Below are 22,622 nucleotides of genomic sequence, written 5' to 3'. Positions count from 1 at the left end.
ATCTCCTGATTTCTGAGTGCTTAACCACAGTCAAGATATATTAAATAATGTTAAATGTTAAAGTGCTGATTTTCTCAGTGTCGGTTGATGTAGGTTTTCTTACGTGTTTTCACGGGGTAACTGTACCCCATGGTACGGGGGTAATTTTACCATTGCACGGGGTAACTTTACCATTGTATCTCAGGTGTTGAATTCTCTTTTATTTTGCATTTTGAGTGTAATTTTTACAATGCAGTTGTTATTAGTTACTATTGTTTTACAGTAGGGACTAAATTCCACAATTAGAAGCTTAAAAACCTGTTGAACTAGAATTCTGCAAAAACACGATTAAAGGCAACTCATTTCCCAGAAAGGTTCATAAGCTAAAATCAAGATACCACTGTGGAGTAAGCAAGCAACAGGAAAGAACAGGAGCAGGAAAATGAGTGAAACCACAGAAGAACATGGTTAATTGTTATGTTCTGAACCGGACAGAGCTATAAAAGGCACTCTTGGGATAAGCGAATAGAAGTTATTCAATTGGCAGGGCTTCATTGGCACAGGAAAAAATAATGATGATATATAAATATATTTTAAAATTGACTTTAGTACTATAGCCTCTTTCACAGTAATGTATTTCACCGATTATCTCTAGTACTTAGCTTGACAGCATTGATATGTTTCTAAGTAGGGACAGATGGATAAAGCCCTGTAGCCCAGCATGCCTTTTGTTCAAATACCACAGGAGAGCTATATCTGCATAATTGAATGCACGTGAGATTTGTTTGTGAAGTAATCATTTATTATGCAAACACTAGGACTTCATTATATCAAATTTTATTAAATATGTACATGTTATTACTATTTAAAAGAATGAGTATCATTCCAAGATCTGCAAACTTCTCTCTAGCCTTGAGAGCTGCGGCAGAGCCTGTATTAATGCTAGTTTCAAAGCTGTAAGCTAATGCAGTGTCACTGTGAATGACACAGCACCACCTTTGAAGGCAAAACTTCATCAGCTGTATTCTTTAGTTACAATACAATCAAAAAATCTTTCCTGACAAGAATGTATTTGTACATTGTTTAAATTTCCCAACTCTGTCCAACTTGTAGGATGGAAGCAAATAATTCTGTCACGTTTAGGATTCTCAGATGCTGAAGAAGGGAATTCGTACCAGAAACATCTGACGGCAAAGGCCCTTTAAAGGCAGAGAAGGGGGCACAGGAAGCAAAGAGAAAGATGCGTCCATCTACTCTGCTGGTATCCAGCCTGGAGGTCTTAATATTTTTCTTGCTTAGGGTCCCATGGCCTCAATGAGGATAATGCTTCCTATCAGTGACCCCCCTTCCCATCACCTCTCCACTAAACTGGTAGGTCAGCTTCTTCTTGACCTTCTTGACCTCCCCTGTCTTGCCATAGTTTCTCAAAGCCCGTGCCATCTTCTGGTAAGTCATTTTCTTGCGATTGCCTTTCTGGATGCCCCAGCGGTGTGCCAATGCTTCTTTGTGTTTGGAGGAGAACTGGAAAGTACCTTTTTCCTTGTCCACCCACCAGATGCTGTCCTTCATGTCTCCACTGCGAAGAAGGTCCAGAAGGAACTGATACAGACGTATCTTTTTCTTGCTGCCTGTGTGAGAAACAGAGAAGAAAAGCAGTGGAGCATTAGTATTATTGCGTAGTCCTTGATGAAACAGAAGAAATTATATAGTTCATATAACTGTTTCAGCTAGCTTGTCAGTCACATAGCTTCTTCAGTTTGCAGCCTTTATAGCAATAGAAAGAGTTATCCTGTGAGGACGTAACATGGATGGCTGTTCCAAGAATTAAAAAATGAGAATAAGGAATTCCAAATGAGTTTTGAAATTGATTTTCTAACTTGAAGATAATTAAAAACATTGTTAATTTGAAACTAATCTGAAGCTAATTTGGGCAGGTTATACAGAACCAAACTTTTAGGTACTGAGCAAACACAGCTCGGTATTTTTAAAAATCAGTTCCTTGAGCTTCTTGCCTTGGTTTTTCTATCTGCTAATGGAAATTGGGATAGAAATGTCAAAAGCTGGGAAGAAGCCTGAATAAGCAGGGCAGGAGAAAGCAGGAGTACAAGAAGAAATGGTATTTGAGATACAGAAGCGGTTATGGTCACAAAAGATTCAGAAGACAGGAGAGTGCAAGGAGACAGGGCAGTGGGATAAAATACTAGCACAGCAGTTCTATTAGTTTATTCATTATTGTCATGGTAATGTAACAGCTGCTCAGCACATAGCACAGTAAAGTCCCTCTGTTTTCACTGACCTGTTTCACCATGCATAATTCCAGGCCCAGGGTCCACACCATCGGTCTCCCCATCTGATACCTCCAGTGGCGGGCTCTGCCTCTCTATGTCCTCCTCATCAGAACTGGGCTGCGGTGGAGAGGAGTACTGTAGGCACATCCGGGGCAAATAGGAAACCTTTGGGAGAAAAGAATAGCAGAGGGAGGAAGTAGTGATAGAGGGTGGGACATCAAGAGAAAAAGGAGATATCATGGAGAGAGTTACAGAGGAAGGGGAGAGAAAGCAAAAGGTATATGAGATTGTTTAGAGTGAGTGACTTAGTCATTGACATTAAAAATAAATACTATGCAGATAAAAAAAAAACACGTAACAGTCAACACTTACACATGTGTAAAGATGCATCTCAAATAGGAGGGAAGGAGGAACGTAGTTGTGAAAGTCAGAACTTTCCCATAGGTTATATTCTATGCAAGTGATACTGTCCCCCATCTCCCATATCTCTCCAGTTCAGTAACCTTCTCTTTCTAATTTAGACACATTTCTTCTTGCTGGGGGTAGAGAAAGCTGTACTGCTTAAGTAGGAGAACCCTACTTAAGAAGGTGGAAAAAGTCACACATGGTACCAGGTTTCTTAATGGGCTAAGAAAACCTACTGTATTTTTTTTTTGTTGGTTTTTTTTTGGTTGAAGACAATATATTCATATAACAGATGCCTCTGCCTAATACATTGATAATTATGTGAACATTTTTCAGAAATTACATTTTATACTCGAGCCTTCTGTGTAGAAAATGCTCTGTTGGTACTAATTGCTTTGAAAATACTTTAACTGCTTTCAAAACATCGCAACATTCCTTCTGTGTAGTGATTATAAACCAAGATAACATTCTTCCTAATGAGTTTCTGATCTGTGCTGCTTATCCCTAGTATAAAACTGCTTTTGAAATGAACTTTTTTTCTAACATGGCCTTTCTGGAACCACTCTTTTAGATTTTGCAGATCTGATCGGTTTTGTCTTGGCATAGCCACTTTGACTGTCTTTGGCTCTGTTGTTCTCTTCCTTTCTCAGACATAGTACCTTCTGACAACACTGAATCGCTGCAGGACTGCATCCATCTCTGGAGCCAGAGTTACACAGGTTTGTCAGCTTCTTGTCCTGAATTTCCCCCTTGAAGAGAGGAATAGCCTTACTGCTGGGGATATATCATATTGGATCATGTTCTCTTTTCCTATGTGGTTATCTGAAAATTCCTCATCAACGGGGATTTCTCATCTGCAAAGCTGGCAAGCTGTTTTCTGTGCTGAATTCCCTTGCCCTTATATAGAGGTCTTGTCACAAGCAATATGGAATATACCTCAGCTCTGCAAATTCTCAGTTGCTGTCTAGTTTGCTAGGGATTGAGACCAGTTGCCAAGAATTATTGCAGCTCCTTACTGAAGCAGGAGAAATAAATCAGGCTGAGGGGTGTGGAGCAAGAACTCAATTTCAACATTTAAAAAAAGTTTTAAAAATCCCCCAAATTCAGCAGCAAATAAAATGTGTTTCTCATGAAATGAGCCAGATTACTACTCCTGTAAGGTGAGCTCCTTTTGAGTTGCCTTTCATTCCTTCCACCGAACAGGGCATTTTGAGCGTGATTCCCTTTGTACAAGCTCAGGCGCTGAAGCAGGGAGTGGGTGTTCACTTCGTGAGTCACACCACCCACCCCGTGTCAGGCTTGGCCGAGTGGTGCTTTTCAGATGAGTTTTGCACCAGTCGAAAATGTCCCAATAAGGAGCGTGCCGAGCACTGGTTTTGGGGTGCAGCAGCTGGCGGTTAGTGAGTTGGCAGATTGGCTGGAGCCAAACGTGGCAGGAAGGCCAGGATTGGGTAAGAGTGTGTGTAAGCTTCCTGTCAGATCCCCAAGAGCGAAACTTCAGCCCTCACCACAGAGTCACCTTTAGCTTTTTTACAGTTAAGAAAGCTGCGGCCTCAGGGGTGGGAGGAAAGGGAGGGAGTGTCATGGGGGAAGGGGAATGAAAAGGTGGGACAGTGTCTTTCAGGGGAGGAAAACAGATTGGTGCACCTGGAAAGGCAAAGGCTGCGGAAAGCTAGAGTGTATTGAGGAGGAGTGGGAGTGAGTTCCTCTGGGGCTGGAGGGGGAAGATGGGAACATGCTGTGAGGGAGGAACAGGGTCTCAAGCAAAGGAGGTTGCTCAGACTTACCTGAGGACTATCCTAAGCTTCCCCTGCATCACCTCTCCTTTCCCTATTTGCTGTATTTTTGCTTACACCCACTTTAGCAATGCCTGAAACTCAATGTAGGTCAATACATCCAGAGTTGCAGAGGTCCCAATAGTGTGTTTGAAGAAAACAGCTCATCAATACAACTCAGAGAGAGAAAACTTAAACTGCTAGCTGCTTTCCATATTCTGTTGTCTCAAGGCCTGTGGCATCCACTTGTGGTTTTCCTCTTTCTAAAACTCTTCACAATTTTCCAACCTTTCCTTTCATTCTCCCTTCAGAGCAAGTATTCTCTTCTTCATTTAGTACTTGAAGAGACCACCTGTTTGAAGGTCCTGTTGTCCAAGAATAGTTTGAGCTTTGAATTTGATTTCACAAAATAATGTGGTATCAACAGAAAATCAGAGAAGTATCTTTTCATGTTCTTCTTTTATTTGCAAACTGTAACTATGACATTGCATGAGAGCCATGGGTGCAGTTAGTAACTGGCAAATTCAGCTGAGGAATAAACTTTGCTTCCTGCTTCTCTTTCCATGGAAATGCCTTGAATAATAGTATGTGCTACCTAGGATTGTGGCTGAGACACACCAGAGTCTGAACCTCAGAGCATGCTGAATACCACTTGCATGAGCTACAGTAGGTTAAAGTAAAAGAAAAAAAAAAAAGAGATCACCAGCTGGTAAGGAAGAGGAGGGTAATGGTGACTATCTCCTGCAGCTTGGCATGGGGTGGGGGAGAGAGAACACAACACTCTATTGAAAGTTACAACAAAATTAATTCTGTGTCTGTACTCCTGAAATGAAAGATGGAAATTGAGTAGACTGAAGTAGGTTAAGCAGAAGCACCCTCTCTTCATTTTTGGTGGTGCTTCCAAAGACACTCATAACATATCTAACTTTCCTTCTTTGCCTTTGGTTGGGTGTAACAGTTGGTTGTTACATGTTAGCAGTTGCACTGAGCAACTGAAACGACTTGAAGCTTCCCACAGGCTTCTGTTCCATGAAGCGTTTTTTTATATTTGTAACTTTCTGTTCCTAATTCTTTGTTTGTAGCTACATCTTATATTCTATTCCTGATTTTTTTTGAGTTGTAGGTAAGAAGTTTGATGGCTTGCAGTAAGTCAGTTTCCTGTTCATAGAGTTAACTTAATCACTCTTTGTTTCCTTGTTTTTAATTAATACAGTATTTGCTTATAATTTCAGTTTGCTTTGAACAAGAAACCTAAAATAACAATTAGATGCATGCAGTTTTTCTCACAAAATCTTAGCAATGGCACCATCGTATGCAGCAGGGTAATCAGCAAACAGTTCTGTCTCTGTCATTCCTACTCTGTCTTGTATTCAGTATATTATCTGTATCTTGCCTGCCCTGGGAAACTCCTTGGCACAAAATATCCCAGCTTTCTGATTGCTTCCAATAATGACATGGAGCATAGTCTGTAGGATCTCAATGCCCACTTCGCTCTAGTGTCTTGGCAGTACTGTGGAACTCCTTATAATTTCAGCTTTAGTGATCATTCACTGACGCTTTGGTGACTGCTGCACATTGGAATGCCTATTTTCATGGGTAGATGACTGTCTTTTTGTAAAATCTGAGAAGAGACGAGATACTGTGCTTCGGGTCATGATTTAGCTTCTTTTAGATAAAAACATGAGTAGGTTGGCCCTAATGTGTTTCACTGTGGTAACATTACTGATGACTTTTCTTTGTTATTATTTGTTGCACAGGTCAGGTAAAATTGCTAGGGATGCTTGGAAATTTTTTAAATATTCCTACCATGGTGGGGCTCAGAATGTTTCCCAGGAGGCATGGACACCTTTGCTGTGGCAGTGCACAGCTTCTCAGGCCCAGTTCCTCTGCAGGATTTCAAAGCAGTTGATTTTCATTCCAAATTAAACACAATTTTGAAACTATCTTTTTATGCACTGTTTGAGGAACTTGGCTTCTCATCATCCAGATAGAAAGAAAGCTTAAACCACGTTTGTCCTGAGAATGAAGAGTTTTATGTCAAGTGTTGGACAGGAAAAATTCATATAATTTGTTTCAGCAATCTCTTGTATGCATTCCCTGACACATTCTGTTCCTTGCCCTTAACTATCATCTAAATTCTGCGTAAGGGTTGGTAACCGTACCTGATGGTTGAGTCCAATATGTGTAGTTGGGATTGCAGAATCCAAGACATGCATTTGTTCAATCTCCATGTGCCTGTAGAGCTGCTGCAGCTGGGGAGGCTGTACACTCTGCAGTTCTGTGAAGTGGTTGTCTCCAAAGGTCTCAAACTCACTGTGCATGTGGTGTGGATGATATTCCCAGTAATGATCTAAAGAAAACAGCAGCTTGTCTGTCATTACAAAAGTAAGAAACATAGCACTTACCAGTCTTTTACTGGTTCCTACTCCCACCACTGTCCCTTCTGCCCACTCCATGCCATCCCTGTAGACCTGTCTGTCTCTGGTGACAATCTATATAGATTCCTGTAATGTTTCTCTTCCTAATCTCCAAGGTGCCTGTGGCTGGAAAGTAATTCTTAGGCCACTTTAATTAGGACAATACTCCTAGATGGAGTGATGGATTTCAATGATAATATAGCAGAACATGCAAAAGACATTAATGCTGGCACCTTTCTCAAGAAGAGACTCTAACAATCTTACATTTTCATTCCTGAGGCAACAAATTATACTGATTTACATATTGTCAGATTGTCATTATAGTTTTTTTCATGGTATGGAAATGAGCAGAAGAAGATGATCTGATCATTCTACACTAATCTTCAATCTTTATTTTCATCTGCTAGCAAAACTTCAGGAACGCTACAGAAAAAGCATGGGACTTATCTCCTGTAATGATGTGTTGGTATGCACCATATTTTTCAGTAGCAATACCAGAGAATAAAAGAATAAACGGTTTTGTGTATGGTATTATGCAATTCTAATTGAATTCTAATTGTTGAAGCAAATTCTAATGTAGCCCCTTTCTCTACGTTTTTAATCTCTCTATTAAGCTAGAAATTTCCATGACAATTTCCTTTTTTTTTCAAAAATTTAAAAAGTACTCAGATAATGAATATACTGCTACTTGATTTATTTACTGTTATGATTAGATTAAATTCTATACAGTTCTCAGTTTGAGATTGTTGTTTTCAAAATTTTCAAATTTGCTGCTCAGAATTTAAAATCTCCTAGAGCAAATTTGAAGCATTGCAAACTCTATTTCTGTCTCACATACTGTAGCTGCACATATTTGCAATTATGCACGTATCTGTTTGTGCTCTTTTTTAAAAATCAGTCAGCATCACGTCCTCTGCTCTGACTGAGCTTGAAACTAGCCCTCCGTACTTTAACTTCCCATGCATCGTTTTGTGCACAGTGAAAATTTCTTTATGATTCAGTGTAACATTTATAATTTATATCTCTTTATTCCAAGTTTTCTTCTTTTGTGTTATTATAAATAATTTCTTTCCTACCCTTCATTATTTTCAGGTTGTTACCATGTACACTTACAATCTATTTCTAATTATCACTTAGCCCAGCTGCATGTATTTAGCTCTCAATCTTTCAACATAAATCAGTATATTCAGCCCCCTAATCATGCTTGTGCACTCCTCCAAGCTCCCTCCTAGCTGTTGACAATGTTCTGATAATATGAGGGACAGAGCTGAACATATTGTTCCAAGGGTAGTTGTACTGAAGGAATACAGAGGAGCAATTGTCTCATTCTGCAATATGATGCTATTGTGTATGACATTATCTAATGTCCTGAGAATATTATTTCTTCAGTACCAGTTTTGTTCTTTCTCTCAGCTTCTATCTCCTCATCCTTCCTCACTTATGTTTCAAGCAATTAGGTGTAGCGTCACTGAGGATTTGAAAACCAGGATAGTGACTTTGAATGTGACTTCCTTTGGAGGGAACCCGGTGATATGTTTATTACATATCTGCATTTATAACATTACAAAATACTTGTACATATATCATTACAACATACTTGTACTTGGGAAGCTGTAAGCCCTTGTAGCTGCCTTTATGGCTCAGGCCTATAGAAATATATAAAATACATCACCACAATGTACAGTTTAAATGTTCCCACTGTGTTTCACTCACTGTGAGTCTGACTGCACAGGTTATCACAGGTTATCCTCCTGGTAGGAGGCTTTGGGCACTTTCAGTCTGAAACTTATTTGTTTAGTTGGAAGACAGATACACCCTAACTCATGTTTTTACTGGGCTAAATTACTGAAGATTTCTCTACTTAGAGCCAACCATGGAGGCCCGATATACCTCTGGTAACCCATATAATAAATTGTTAAGAATACATCACAGGAGTAATCTATACTCATGTTCCTTAGAATAATCTGGCTTTACTCCTTGTGCAGAGGGTCCTCTCTCAGATGTGAACATATCCGTCAAAGACCTCTTGTCTTTGATGATCTAATACAGCAAATGAGATCAGTGTGTAATCATGAGGATGACAAAGCCCAGGCAAAACTCTCTGAGGCTGTCAACAGTAAGTATTCAGGTGTGGAATGTCTTACTAGGAGTAGCTGTGGTGGTCAGGAGTCAAGACAGTACATTTCCAACATGCATAGCCATGAGTATTTGTGCAAGCTCCAAGTGGTACACTTCTGATTCTTTTTAAATGCTTTTATCAGCAGTGATGTTTTTGTACTTCAAAATAAGTTTTAGTCTATTGGAGCCTATAACAAGGTTTCTGCTGCCTCCGGAACTGTTCTTTTATACTCTTTCTTGGCAAATAAATTAACCTGTATAACACTGTTTATGCATACTAGTGTTAAACACTGTGTAACATTAATCCTACTCATTACTGAAGTCATTTTTTATTGAATTATGTCCTGCTGTAAAAGTACTACTATGAATAATACTAATAGCACAGCATTTGAGGACTTACAGTGACCACATAATACTAATAAGTTACCAAATGAATCTGTCAGAAACTACTTCAACACAAATTTATGTCCAAAATTGTGACTGGACAAAAGTCCTTATTTCTGTTTTAGTTATCGATAGTTTCACAGTGATACTTAGGAAAAAAATACATAGTTTTAGTTGCACTGAAAATGAAATTCCAAATTCTGTGTCCACAAACTCCTTTGCAGTTACCCTTCTTGGCTAAGTTATTGCACATTAAAAGATTAAAAGAAATTCTAAATATCATTATCTGCAGGTATTAGAGTTATCAGTTGCACTGCAGCTATTTCCTTCTGTGTTCTTGTTACTGTTACGTTAGCAATGCACAGTAATTCTGATCTTTTCACAAAAACATAAAGGTGGAGCAAAGAAAAAAGAAAGGAGAGAAAGATTCTAGAAATGGAAAGTGTCTATTCTTTGGGTTAAGGAAAATGTTATTAAAAACCAAGCTATAGGTATACAATGGAGTCATTATGAGAAATTTCATATGAAGTGAAAGAGGATGTGAAAAAAATTCTCACTTATAGAGACATGGAGATCATGTTTGTTTTGGTGTTGTATGTAATGAAAGGTTAGAGGAAGGACAGTCATGAGTTCTAAACTCCCTCCCATGTTGGGAAGCAATACTGGACCTAAAGAAATTACGTTAATATTCGCTGTGGAGGTAGATTCGCACTCTACAAGTAAGAAACAGAACTGAACTTTCTGGGTTATCCTATGCCCAATGTAAATTTCTTTGCTCCTATTTTAATAGAATAACATCAGGACCAGGAGCTAGAAGGTGAAATAGGCTTAGGAAAAGTATTTATTATAAAGTGGGGTAACAGGCTAAATCTGCATCATGCAGTGCAAAACCTCGCAGAAATTCATGAGCCAGCTCTCGAACCGGAAGCGCGATAGCTCTGTCAGCACAGCCCTCTGCCCGATCTAAGATGACGACTCTGTTGACATGGCTCTGCTTGTGAGCTCAGAGCCAGTATCTCTGAGCAGCCAGTTCTGCTCGGTGCTGCGCAGATAGTCCAACTCATTTTGAGCTAGGAGAGTGTTTCTTACACATCACCACAATGTACAGTTTAAATGTTCCCACTGTGTTTCACTCATCTGAAAAAAACAAGCCAAAAAAAAAAAAAAACAGCAGAGGAAATGAGAAAAACATTGAAGGACACTGAAAAATGCGTGCCTTGATTTCCTGCAGAACCGCCCTCTGTTGAGTGAAACGCCGTGGCAATGTGACAGTATAATCTCTAATGACAACAGAATCACATTAGCTCTCACTTTACAAATTAACAAACTTCATGATTTTAATAATGCCAAATGTTTGAAAATCCGTGAGTCAGGCCCCAGCACGTCATGAGAATGGCTTCGAAGTGAGGGGATTTTTTTGATGAAGTCTGGAATTCTTTCTATTTGCCTTATATTATTTCCGACTAAGGTTCACATGTTTGGACTTTCCTCCACTGCTACATGGGCTAAAATCCTAAAAAAAATCAAAGCAGAGTTTCTTAAATTAGCATATTACTTCAGGAGGTGGGAAGAAAATAAAATCCCAGCCTACAAAATCTGGTAAGTTCCATGAGGCTAGCAGCAAATTGAACAGTGGTCAAAATTCAGCTTCACACAAAAAATATTTTTATTTAACCAATGACATTTAGTGAACTTAGAGACAAAACTGCAGTTGAATTTTTGAATTTTGTAATTACTAAGATTGCAGTAGTGTTACAAAATACGCTACATTACATTTACAGACTTACTAGCCTACAAGCTCAGGGTAGGGTGATGGACTAATACATAATGACTCCAAGTAGTTTCTGCCTTGTATGATTGTCCCTGTGTTTATTACAGCATTTACAAAATAATTAAACTGCATTATGTAAAATAAATGCAAACAATGCATGATGTGATTGAACATAGGGGTTTTCTATGGTGTATTTTTGTGTGTCTGATTTAGTGTTCATTTACTGGCAATGATCTCCTACATATTAAACTAGTGTTGTGTGCACTTTGCTGCCAACTCAAGTAAACAAGGCATAAGGGTTGTCTTCAGCATTATTTTCTAGAAAAGTGACAGTAATGTGTGTAGCATAGATCAACAAATTAACCTGTTGCCATACCTCTTTCACAAAATTAATTTGCTAACAGTGAGAGGGAGGTAGTCTGACTCTTGAGCGAGACTTTGTTTCTTTAGCAGTCACATATCTGGGCAGTCAGAAGAATTACTCTGTCTTGTAGTATCTATTTGTTTTATCTGGCAGTTTTTCTTGGAGGTCCACAGTGTTACTGAGTAGACCTGCAAAATTATATTTTATGTATTCCCAATGATCTTGCTGTACCCCAACCTGAACACTCTTTCCTCAATTCTGTCTTACATATTTCTTCTTTTTCTTACGTAATCATGTTCTCACCTCTTTCACTTCAACACTATCACTGCAGCACCTTATTTATTAATTTTCCCCATCATTTGTTAATCATTACGCTTTTACCCTCATTATTCTGAACATTTAGTAATTTGTAATATCCCTTTCCTGCACTTCTGCATGGCTTTTCTCAAGACCTACTACCTTTGTCATGTTAAAAAAAAAAAGCCAAAGTTGGGTTTGTCAATGTTTATAGAAAAGAAGAAAAATGAGTTAATTTGTGTGTTTCACTCCCCTCTGTATGCTGTGGTTGCTCATTGTTGTCTTAGACTGTGAGCAATTCAGGAGAGGATAAGGCACATTAGATATTTGGACACAAGCAACTACATTGCAGGCACTTTCATAAATAAAAAATGGATTGAAATATTCAGGCTGGGATTAAGTTGCCTCATGCATAACCACTTACTGTAGGAGTTAAAACATTAAGCAGGTTTTTTTGGAGTCTTTTGGGCAAGTACTGATATTGCTTAGGCCATAACTCATATAGACGACTTTGAGTTATTGTAGTGTTCATTATGATGAGTAAAAACATTCTAATGATCTGAACACTGTAGCTTAGACACAGCCTTCCAACAGAAAAAATGGGCAGTAAAACAGGTGAGATGATAAGTTTATGAAAGATAAAGGGGTGTTGTTGCTTGAGGTAACCTAGATTTAATGACAGAAAAGTTCTTTCCCAGTGCTTTTTCCTACATGACATCTTTTGTATTTATCGTTTAATTGTCACAATTGCCTTCTGAGATAATAAATTTTATCCTCATTTTATGGGTGTGTAAACAGGTACAGTTTGTATTGTAAAAACCCTGAATTTCCATGTGGAATTTGCTGGGTTTGATTAATGTGACTTGACAAAGGCCATGAGATAACTTATAAAAAATGAATCGGTTCTTTGTTTCCAGGCCATAAGAATATCATTGGTGTTTCTTAAATGCAATATACTGAACAAATTTAGGTAGGAATCTTTTCCAGGTAAATGCCCAGAACAATCCTATTCTGTAACTTGCTGTCCCTTCAGGTAGTTTCTGTTGCCACAGATAAAACAGTGCTATGCTGTGAAGCTGTTAGATGTCTTAAATTGAGTAGTGATGGGTCTAGTTGCTATATCAATAGGAGTCTTTTAGGGAAACTCCAGGATCAGAAGGGACTGCCACAAGTGATACAGTAGAACGGTGCTTTTCCTTCTTGAGTCAATATTGACCCTGATATTTCCAGGGTGGTGTTGCTGGACCATTGTATTGCACAGGAGACAAAATTCACAGGGCTGGACTATCGCTTCTACATTGATTTAGAGCCCAGTCCCCACAAGATGTGAAAATATAGAAGACACCAAACCTTTAAATCACATGTATAATGTTAACAATAATTTATTTTACTTTAAGCTAGATTTATGTACAAACAGCTACAAGGAAGTTTTACGTAGATTTAGAGAGAGGAAGTACTTGTGTGTACTGGAGGAAGAGTGAAAGTTTCAGCTACATGTGGCAGCATGCAAAAGAGATCAAAAGAAAGAGAGAAATACATGGAGTTGAAAAAAGCCAAATGCCAGAGAAACAGAATTAAAATGAAGGCACTAACAGAGTATTTAGGACCTAAGTCAAACAGGAATTGGAGACAGGAATGCAAGAAGTACAGTATTGCAAATTCATGTCCTTGGGGATTTCTGAAACAAGCAGAGTGGTTTTGATCTGTAGAGGAAAGTTAAAACACAGTGAAGATAATGAAGGATAGAGATCATGAGGTCCCACCTTCCTGGTAATACAGTGAATGTCCTGGAAGCTCCTTACACCATTCAGTGTTTTCTAAAATTCTATTTCAGAGAAATCTGTGTTGCAATTGCTGGATTGGAACAGTGCCATTAAGCAGAATAGATTGTTGTTGGTTTCTGATCTAAAAGTATGTGCCTGTACGTTATAGATCACAGCAGCATATTTGTTCTTTTCCTGAATGTCCTAAAATCTTTTTCCTGTGGTATACCATGAGACTTTATGCTCCAAGGAGATATTTTTTAACTTACCACCATGACTCTCTCCATCACTGTTGAGATACTGGTAATAGTCATGGGGCTGTCGGTAGAGGTCTGACTCATAGGGTACCATATCTTCAGAGGGCTGTAATGAGAAGAGAAATTTTTAGAACTGTAAGCTTAGACAAATCCATTCAAAATTTATTCATATCAGTTAGCGAAGAGGAGATGCCAACACATTTTATATTGCCTAGAGAAAGAAGGGGAGGCTTCAAGTTCTTATTGAACCAGCAGGAATAAAATGCTCAACACCAAACACTGTTTTGCCAAAAAAAAAAAAAAGAGAGAGAAATCCATCTCTTTAGACCCAGTGAGAGCTTTCTGCTGTCTGTGTAACAGAATTTGTCCTGTGGCATTCTATAAGTTCTTGATATCCCACCTTCCAACCTTCTGTCCAGCTATCTGGGACATAAGGCCTGAGCCAAAATACCACTACACAAGCACAGAAGAGAAAACTTCTATTTGGTAGTGACAGACATTTATTCTTTTTCGTCTTGTATACAACAGAGAAAGCAGAAACTTGACTTGCCTAAGGATCTTACTCGGGGTGTTTCTAGGAGGTGACACTAAATGGTGACAATTTGTAGGAGGGTAACAATGTCAACAGAGGGAAATGAAAATGTTTTCCTTCTCAGTTTTTGTCCAAGATTAAGTCTAAATATTTGCTGGTTCAAATCATTTGTATAGGGCTGTTTGTTATGCACAGAGAAGACTTAGAAAGTCTAAATGTGGGGCATACATTGAGTTGTATTAGATGCTTTGCTGCAGAATTGAAGTTCTCTCTAACTTCTTAGAACAGGTGACGTAGGGCAACTTCCCTGCTTGTCTTCCTTACCACTCTGAGTAGTCCAATGTGAATACTGTTTAACTTCTTATGTTGTTTCAGTAAAGGTGGTCTGTTATTTGTGCACAATTCTTTTGCTTCATTTAACATTTACTTTTTTTTTTCCAGAATGAAGAATTAGAGCAAGTTAAGTTCACTACAATAATTTCATCCACTCTGAAAAGTGTTCTATGATGTCAACAGCAATGTAGAACTCAAAAAACCTTCTTGCTAATTGCTCTGAAAGGAGACTAATTCTACGAGGTACTAATAGAACCATTTTTCTTCTGTTAATGTCTTTAGCATAACTAACTTAAAGAAAAGGACAAATATTAAGAACAATATGGTAACTCACATGATAGACATATATTATATGTGCGTATGTTTATTCCTTCATATATTCACCAGTATTTTTTAAGCTTAGGCAATGGTGACAGCATGCCAAAAACACAGGCAAGCTTCTCTTTTTCTTGCTCCTTTAGATTGCTCACAAAATGAAACCTGTGGCAGCATCTGACATTAAAATCCAGACAGAGATAAGCAGCTGGCAAAAGGAAAAGATTTCTTTCTGGTGAAAACTAGATCAGAGTTGCCATTTCTCATTAGCTCTTGTCTTTAATTCTTCTAGTTAACTCCATTGTTTCATTCTGCTGGAATTTTGTATTAAAAAATTGTCCATTTTCTAGGGGTGTGATTTCTAAGATTTCTATGAGGAAAATAGATCAAGAAAAACAGGGAGTTGCTCCCAGAGGGTTAAGATGTTAGAACAGAAAAGGATAGAAAATACTTTTAGAAAGTACTTTGGACCTTGTTAGATCCTCAATGGCAGCTGTGTACTTTATCAATGTATCATATTAGAATGTGCTGGTAAGATTGCCTAAAACATTATGACTTCCAAAATACAACCTGTTTGGTCATCAGATCCATTGAATGCTCAAAGCCTTGTGAGCAAATCAATTGCTTACTTGTTAGCTCCCAATATAATCTATAATATATAGTGGTAGATAGATGTTTTGGGGACATCTTGAGAAAATGATAGTCCACAATGTGAGGAAAAGTTGAAGTAAAGTGAGTAAATCATGATTTAATTGTATCCACAGCAGGGATAACATTGAAGAGACTCCTTTTATTTCTAGTCTCTAGGTAATAGGTCCAGTCTCCCGCTCTGAATCAATATGATTCCAATGGAATTAATGAGGCTGTGTTTTGCTTTCTTCGTAGACAAAACAGGGGGACAAAGTTCTGAAAGGAATTTCTAGTTTTCATTATCTTCGTAAATTAATTCACCCTATGCCCCCATTTCCATAAATATATGCTTTCTGTTAAAATTGTGTCAGCCTAAAGAATACCAGCATTAAGTTTCTGCCTTTATGGGATAACAGCCTTCATATTCAGAAATGTTAATTTGTCATAACTCAGAGGAAAGCGGTCATATTCTGTGAACAGAGAGACCTCAACATCCAAATAGAAAATAACAACATACTCGGTGGGAGAAATCTAGGTTAAAAAAGTCATATAAATATATATCATTTGAAAGAAAAATCTTTGTTTCCTTTCAACTCAAATATGAGAAACCAACTGAAAGTATGCAAATTTTCCATATCTAGATTCATCAAAAGTTGTAACTCTGATAGATATTTAGCAAAAAGTAAAGAAACTTCCAAAGAAATCAGTGTGCAGTCAGTTTAAGCTTAAATTGCTAGGTATAAAATTTTCACTGCTTACAACAAAAGCTCTATCAGTCACACTTTTACAAAGCCATAGCTTGGCAGGAAGCCCAAGCAACAGTTCAAAAATAGATAAATAGTATGAATTTTAGGCATGGCAAAGAACGCTTGACTTGCCTAGTTGCATTCTTCCTTAGCTATCTTCTTCTATTTCTCAAACTCCCACATTTCAGTCCAACATACCCAGTAACAGTCAATAGTCTTTCACAGTCTGAGAGCTAAGAACAAAGTATTTCAACTATTAGCTAGTTTTTCAAGTTCAGATGCAAATGTTCAGATGCATTCAATGACCAGAGCCAAAGGAAGGTGTGTTAAATAGTTAGACTCTTTAAAAAAAGTGATTTCCCTAATATTTACAGATCTTGCTGACTGCAGAGAGAGTTGCAGATACTCAGCATATTAAAAACAGTCTACTTTTACACTGATCAGTTTTATATACTCTGTTATGAAAGTCTGGAACTTAAAATCTTTTTCCTATGAATTGTAGGAATTTTCTTCCTTGATTTCTATTTTTTTTTTTGCTTAAAGGTCCATTGGATAAATATGTGTATGTCTGTCCGTATTAACTCATGCAACCTAGACCAATCCATCACCACAAAGGACTTGAAATGGCACCATTGTCCATCTTGGCGTCTGATCTTTGAGGGTACAGAAACTAATATGGGAAGATTTATATTAAATATTATTTAAGTTTGTGTATCATATTTTTCTTGATTATCCTTATCCTATGGGAAGGTGCGATACTTTTCTTTATTAATTCGAGAAGCTATTTCCAAGAACCTGTTTTAATCTCTCTCTAACTTTTCTTCTTTAAGATTTATTAAAAGCTCATTTTTCTCTATTTAGAAAGAAGAGGTTTCGCCATATGCTGCTGTTGCCTCTTGCACCAATCATTACCACTTATTCTGTCCTTCTCTGGAACCTCCCCACCCACCCACACATTTCACCATCTTACTTACTAACAGCACTGCCATGACACTGAACTGTTTTGTTTGCCCAGACAAAAGGCAAAGAATGGCTTATTTTACAGTGTCATTTTTAACTGATCTCAATGGGCATTTGTTCTATCAAGTGTTTTCCTGTAAATACTGAGAGAAAGCTTTGTTAGTAACTCATAGCTGTTCCTGAAGTTGATCTTCTTTCCTATATGCCCTGAAGTGCAGGGAGTTACCTAAGACCATATTCCAGCATCAAGAAAGATGTCAACAAACAGTATTCTGTCTGTCACAGACTTTGGTAAATGGACAGTTGCTTCCATCTTCCTTCTTTGCTCTGAAAACCAAGGGAAAAGCCACAAAACTACTTGGAGAAAGCTTGGTTGGCATCAGTTAAGAGTGATACAAGAGACTCAACTGAATAACTACCTGAACATTCTTGTTATTTACCAGGACCTTGTCAGATGATTCCAGGTGATCATAAATTCACTGAACGCTGATCTTTTTTTGTTATCCTGACATAACTATTCACTGGCATGTGATTCAGAAATTCTCCACACAGTTTCCAATGATGTGCTTCTGAGACTCGTTTTAAGGCCAAGATTAACCATATTTCCTTGGGAAAAAATTTATAGTCTAACTATTCTAGAAAAGATGAGTAAATATACTAACACACTCACTCGTTGGGCCAGCCTCACTGAACTGCTGTGCTAAAGCAGTTATATGGAACAGAGCAATTCTGAGGGACTTTTTTGCTCTCAGACCTCCCTTCAGAGATGTGATTTCTACAGGTGGCTACTTAGGGATTCACATGTAACTGGGGCCCTCTTTATGTAAAGATGTATTTGGTTTATCAATTTTCTGCCTAGTAGCACAACTAGATTCTCTCATGCATTGGAAGGCTTGGGGCCATGTTGCGGAACATTTCCATACAAAGATTCAGAGTCTTTGGAGAAAGATGCAGTACTCCTAAACCATTTAAGCAGCATTTTCCAAATGAGGGGTAAGAGTTTCCTACCAAAGTCGAGAGGAAGGCAGTTACTGACCCACCCTCAACTGAAAGGGGAGGGGCAGAGGAGGGAAGTGTTGCTTCACAGGAAGCCCTGTCTAGAAACTGGCTAATGCCTCCCCTCAGAAAAAGTCCCAAGGGGCACAGACATTTGTAGTGATGCCATGCGGGGTTCAAACTGGCAGTGTTCAAAGTGCGCTTAAAACAATTCCGAAAGTACAAAACACAAACGTTTTGATTTTTGAACGTATTAATCACAGCAATCAAAACCAAATTGCCCTGCCAAGTGTTCCTGTAAGATGTAATCAAATTTTCACTGCCTCTTGTATCATTCACCTGAACACGGTTCAGCCAGAATGTTATTTGCGACACAAATTAGCATATGTGCGAGACTGTTAGAGTTTAACTCCATTTATTCATTTTATGCACTCGAATTCAATACTGAAATGAAAGAAAAGTTAGCTATGAGTGAATGTGTGTACAGAAAATCTACAATAATAATAACAAAAATGAGATGCTGGTTTCTGGGGTAGTTGAGGACAAGGTTTGGGTGGTTTTGGGGGGATTTTTTTTTAAGCTCCCCAAGTAACATATTGAGAAATCTGTGTGTTATTTTTTCATTTTCTCAATTTCTTTTTTGGATTCCTATCCTGACATACTTACAATAGGTGCACTGGGCAACTTGATTTGTTCAAAAAAAAAAAAAAAAGAAAGAAAAGAAAAGTTATTTTAGGGTCTTCTCACTCTTTGGGTAGATAGTGGATTTCAGGGGCACCCCTGATAAACTGCTAGAATACAGGACCTTCCCAAAATAAGAAAAAGTATTTTTTCAATCAGTATGGATACCAGTCAGGAGGAGAATTCAAAGGGCCATCTTTCTTAGGGGAAGATAAAGAAACATGGCTTTAGCCTTCAGTAGATGGGACAATGAAAACATGACATGAATGGGACAAAGAAAACATGATATGAATTTTGTTAGAAGGACTATTGGATCTACAGTGTCTTTTTTTCTCTTTTCTGGACACATATACCAAGTACTATAAGTCATCAGCCACATAAATCACCTTATCTGACATCTCTTCAGCTTCTACAGGCTTTATAAAATCTTGTTAGGGCCTCTTTTACCCATTTTGCTTAGAAGTTTCCTTTTTTTTTTCTCAACAACAGGTTAGTGCCATTATGTTCTTCATAAAGACTATCTCCGAACTCATGATGGGATACATAAGAGTAGCGTTACCAATACTTCAGAGTTAAAGAAGGGATAGAATCAGCCTCATAATCGTACAGAAGAACTTGTGTCTAGCAGGAAATATTGAAAGACCCACTTAAGAGCTGCGTGATTTTCCCCTCATTTACCAATTGCTTTTTTGAGCAAGTGAATTCAAGAGAATTAGTTCAAAAGAAGCTGAAGCTAGAGACTAAAATGCCATAATTACAAAGAGCACAGAGCCCTAAAATTTGCAATACGTAAAACCTGTATTCAGCAACTCTTCTCTCACAGATTGGTAGAAAGTTAAATATACGTAAACTATGTCAGTCTTCAGATCATTAAAAATTACAATCTGAAGCAAGACTCGGCCTTTTACCACAAAGCTGGTGCTGAAGAAAAAAAATTCACTGACTTGCTATGCACATACCATACAAAACTACCATACATTTAATCTGTGAAAACAAATGGAGATCAAGATCAGATACAAGTATAGGGAGGAAATGTTAATTTCCCATTCATTGTAACGTCGTCCCTAGCTTTATATATTGACCGGAGCCCAACTTCCTGGCATAACAAATACAGACCAAAGGAGGATATTCTCAAATAATAAAATCTGGTTTACTCTGTCTTTTGCTACTGAGCCCAGTGATCCATATTAGGAATAAAGCCCATATACTCACAGGGGGAATGAGGGGAAATCCTTCCATTTTGCAAGCTTGCAACATTCAGCCAACTTCTGAGTGAATTTTTCTTAATTCAGTTTTCAAACATCCAGAATATCTGACGTGAAAAATCACATGAAACAAAATTAAAAAACAACAACAAAGAAAAAAAAAGAAAAAAAGAACAGAAGTGAGATCCTTGGACTCCGTGAAGTCCCTTCGCAGTGGTGGATCTCAAGATAGGAGAAAGACCCTAACAAGTTTTCATAGTTTGCCCTAATAGGTTCTGAGGTGAACTTCTTCCCGAGTTGTATTTGAAGTTCCTGATTTTATCAAATGTCTGTAAAAGGGAGATAGCCCTTGGGTCTATCAGTGCGCTGTGACATCACAGCTTTTAGCCAGTTTGCATAAATCTCATTTCAGGGAGCTGCGGCACTGTAACAGGAAGTCTGCCCCGAGCCAGATCTGCCATGGGCAGGTGCTTACTGTATAATCAGCAACCCAGAGCCTGTGCCTGCTACCAATAAACAAGCATATGGGTACAGTGTGCTGTGGAAGCCTATGTGTTTCCCACTGTGGAGGAACCATAATGATGGTGCTGCTCTCTGGTTTAACGATCATAAAGCCTGACAACTGTGAGGACAGTGCAGTGGCATAGCCTTGCTTTAATAACAGTCCTGTGTTGGAATTAGGTGGCAGAACTTAGAGTGAAAGAAAAAAAAAAAAGTATGCAGTATCAAGTACACAGTCTTAAGTTTCTACAAAACACTGCTTTTTTTTTTTTTCTACAAAACCAGCGTTTTATAGAAACCGAGCCCATGAGACTTTCTTCATAAACTTGGCTATAGAACAAGATTTTTCAGTGAAAGATACTGAGTCCTCTTATTTGTTTCTTGTGATTTCTCTTCTTTTCTAGGTACTGCAAGGAGAAAGCAAGTGGGAGAAAGGAGGAAGAGTTACATGCCCCAAATAATGGCTTTATTTCTCATAGAAAAGTACCTTTAACAGTGAGTAGAGAACGAGATTTGTAAACTTGTATCTGAACAGTCAGATGCTGAAACTTAATGTAGAGATTTTGATTCAGTTCTTTCCACATTTTTTCCCTTCTCTTTATCCCACTTATACTTGCTACTGCTTTGGCTACACTGAATGTGTGTCCTTTTTACCAAGGTTTGGGCAGGAGCAGTGGCAGGGGCGAGTGGGTCACCGTTCAGGATGCAGAGGGTGGGCCCTTGCTGCAAGGGGAGAACTCTCTCATTCTGCAAAATGTCTTCTTGCTTTGCATTTAGTTACTAGTATCTTGGAAAAGTGAAGTTTCTTTGTCTGGGTTGTTCCCCTTCAATCTATGCCCATGTGCCACAGGTTCTGCTTTTGAAAGTAGCCTGTTCACCACTCACCTGGGTCTATGTGTGAGGGGGAATTTCAGCCACTACAAACTTCCTCCCTCATACACTGGTAAAACCAGAGGCCACTCACAAGTTCCTCTCGTTCCCCACCCTAAGGAACCCAACAAGCAAACCATATTAACAATTGGATAAGATCAAGATCATGATGAAAGATTAACTCTTGAAGCCCCAGACTGAATTTTACTAGCATCAGTTGATCCATAGGCATTCCATTCTTATTTTACTGGTACCATGAAATCTTGACATTAAGCTAGAAATAAGCAAGCTGCTGAACAGTCCAATTCTGTCTTGAATGATGATTCTTGAGTCTCCTTTTGGATAACAGCCTGGAAATGATAAGATCCATGTGGGGGAACAGGAGAGAAGACAAAGTACAATCCTGATGGTAAAATTTGGTGAAAACAGAACAGAAGGGAGTGAACAATAGCATACACAATCTTAAAGTGGGTCATTGGATAATAGGTGATAAAAGTAATTGTGGAAATTTTATGTGTATTAAAAAGACTGTTCTGAACAAAGATGATATGCAATCTGATTCTCAATATGCTGAAAGGTACCTTAAGCAGCTACTGGAAGGTTTAAAAATGTTTTACAGAGAGGGTCTTCTATTAAGGTGGAATGTAACTGTATTTAATACACTGGAGGATATTTCAGCACTGTCCCTTAGCACAGGAAATTGCCTAATAAGGATAGATATTTTGTACCAGCCTTACTGCACTCAAGGAAAGCTATATTACCAACATTATCAGCATTAACAACTGTGTCTAACATACGAGCGATCATAAACACATGAAGCTTATCAATATAAATCTTCAAATTTATTCTCTATATAATGAATTAGAGTAAAACAGTTGGCCATAAAGCTTGGGGAAGAGCAGAAAGTCCAGAAGTTGAATAAGCTTCCTAGGAAGGAAAGAATATCTGTAAATGGAAATGCTAAAAGTTAAACAAAATGCTCATTTACACTATTATAGGTATTTAGAAACATCACCAGTACCAATCTTGCTAAAA

The 22,622-nt window shown here is 38.2% G+C and overlaps 1 protein-coding gene across 1 annotated transcript; it reads right to left on the bottom strand.

The window, feature by feature from the left end:
* Positions 1–765: 765 nt before the first annotated feature.
* SPI1 (Spi-1 proto-oncogene) lies at positions 766–20,698 on the bottom strand. Its single transcript, XM_040558057.1, has 5 exons — positions 20,224–20,698; positions 13,831–13,924; positions 6,610–6,797; positions 2,276–2,432; positions 766–1,607 (listed from the first exon to the last, which is right to left on the bottom strand). Exons 1-5 carry the CDS (start codon positions 20,266–20,268, stop codon positions 1,291–1,293), a joined length of 801 nt encoding a protein of 266 aa, XP_040413991.1. The 5' UTR covers positions 20,269–20,698; the 3' UTR covers positions 766–1,290.
* Between the last annotated feature and the right edge of the window lie 1,924 nt (positions 20,699–22,622).

Source organism: Cygnus olor, chromosome 5 (assembly GCF_009769625.2).
Source record: "Cygnus olor isolate bCygOlo1 chromosome 5, bCygOlo1.pri.v2, whole genome shotgun sequence".
In the NCBI taxonomy this organism is placed as follows: domain Eukaryota; kingdom Metazoa; phylum Chordata; class Aves; order Anseriformes; family Anatidae; genus Cygnus; species Cygnus olor.
Note: the sequence above shows the minus strand (reverse complement) of the source record. Positions and strands in the feature narration are given on the sequence as shown.

Excerpts from the sequence above, each read along its gene's own strand:
- SPI1 (XM_040558057.1), bottom strand. The coding sequence starts at position 20,268 with ATGTTGCAAGCTTGCAAAATGGAAGGATTTCCCCTCATTCCCCCT. Across the intron at positions 13,925-20,223 it reads GATTTCCCCTCATTCCCCCT|CCCTCTGAAGATATGGTACC; the intron begins GTGAGTATATGG and ends TTCTCATTACAG. Across the intron at positions 1,608-2,275 it reads AATTATGCATGGTGAAACAG|GCAGCAAGAAAAAGATACGT; the intron begins GTCAGTGAAAAC and ends TTTCTCACACAG.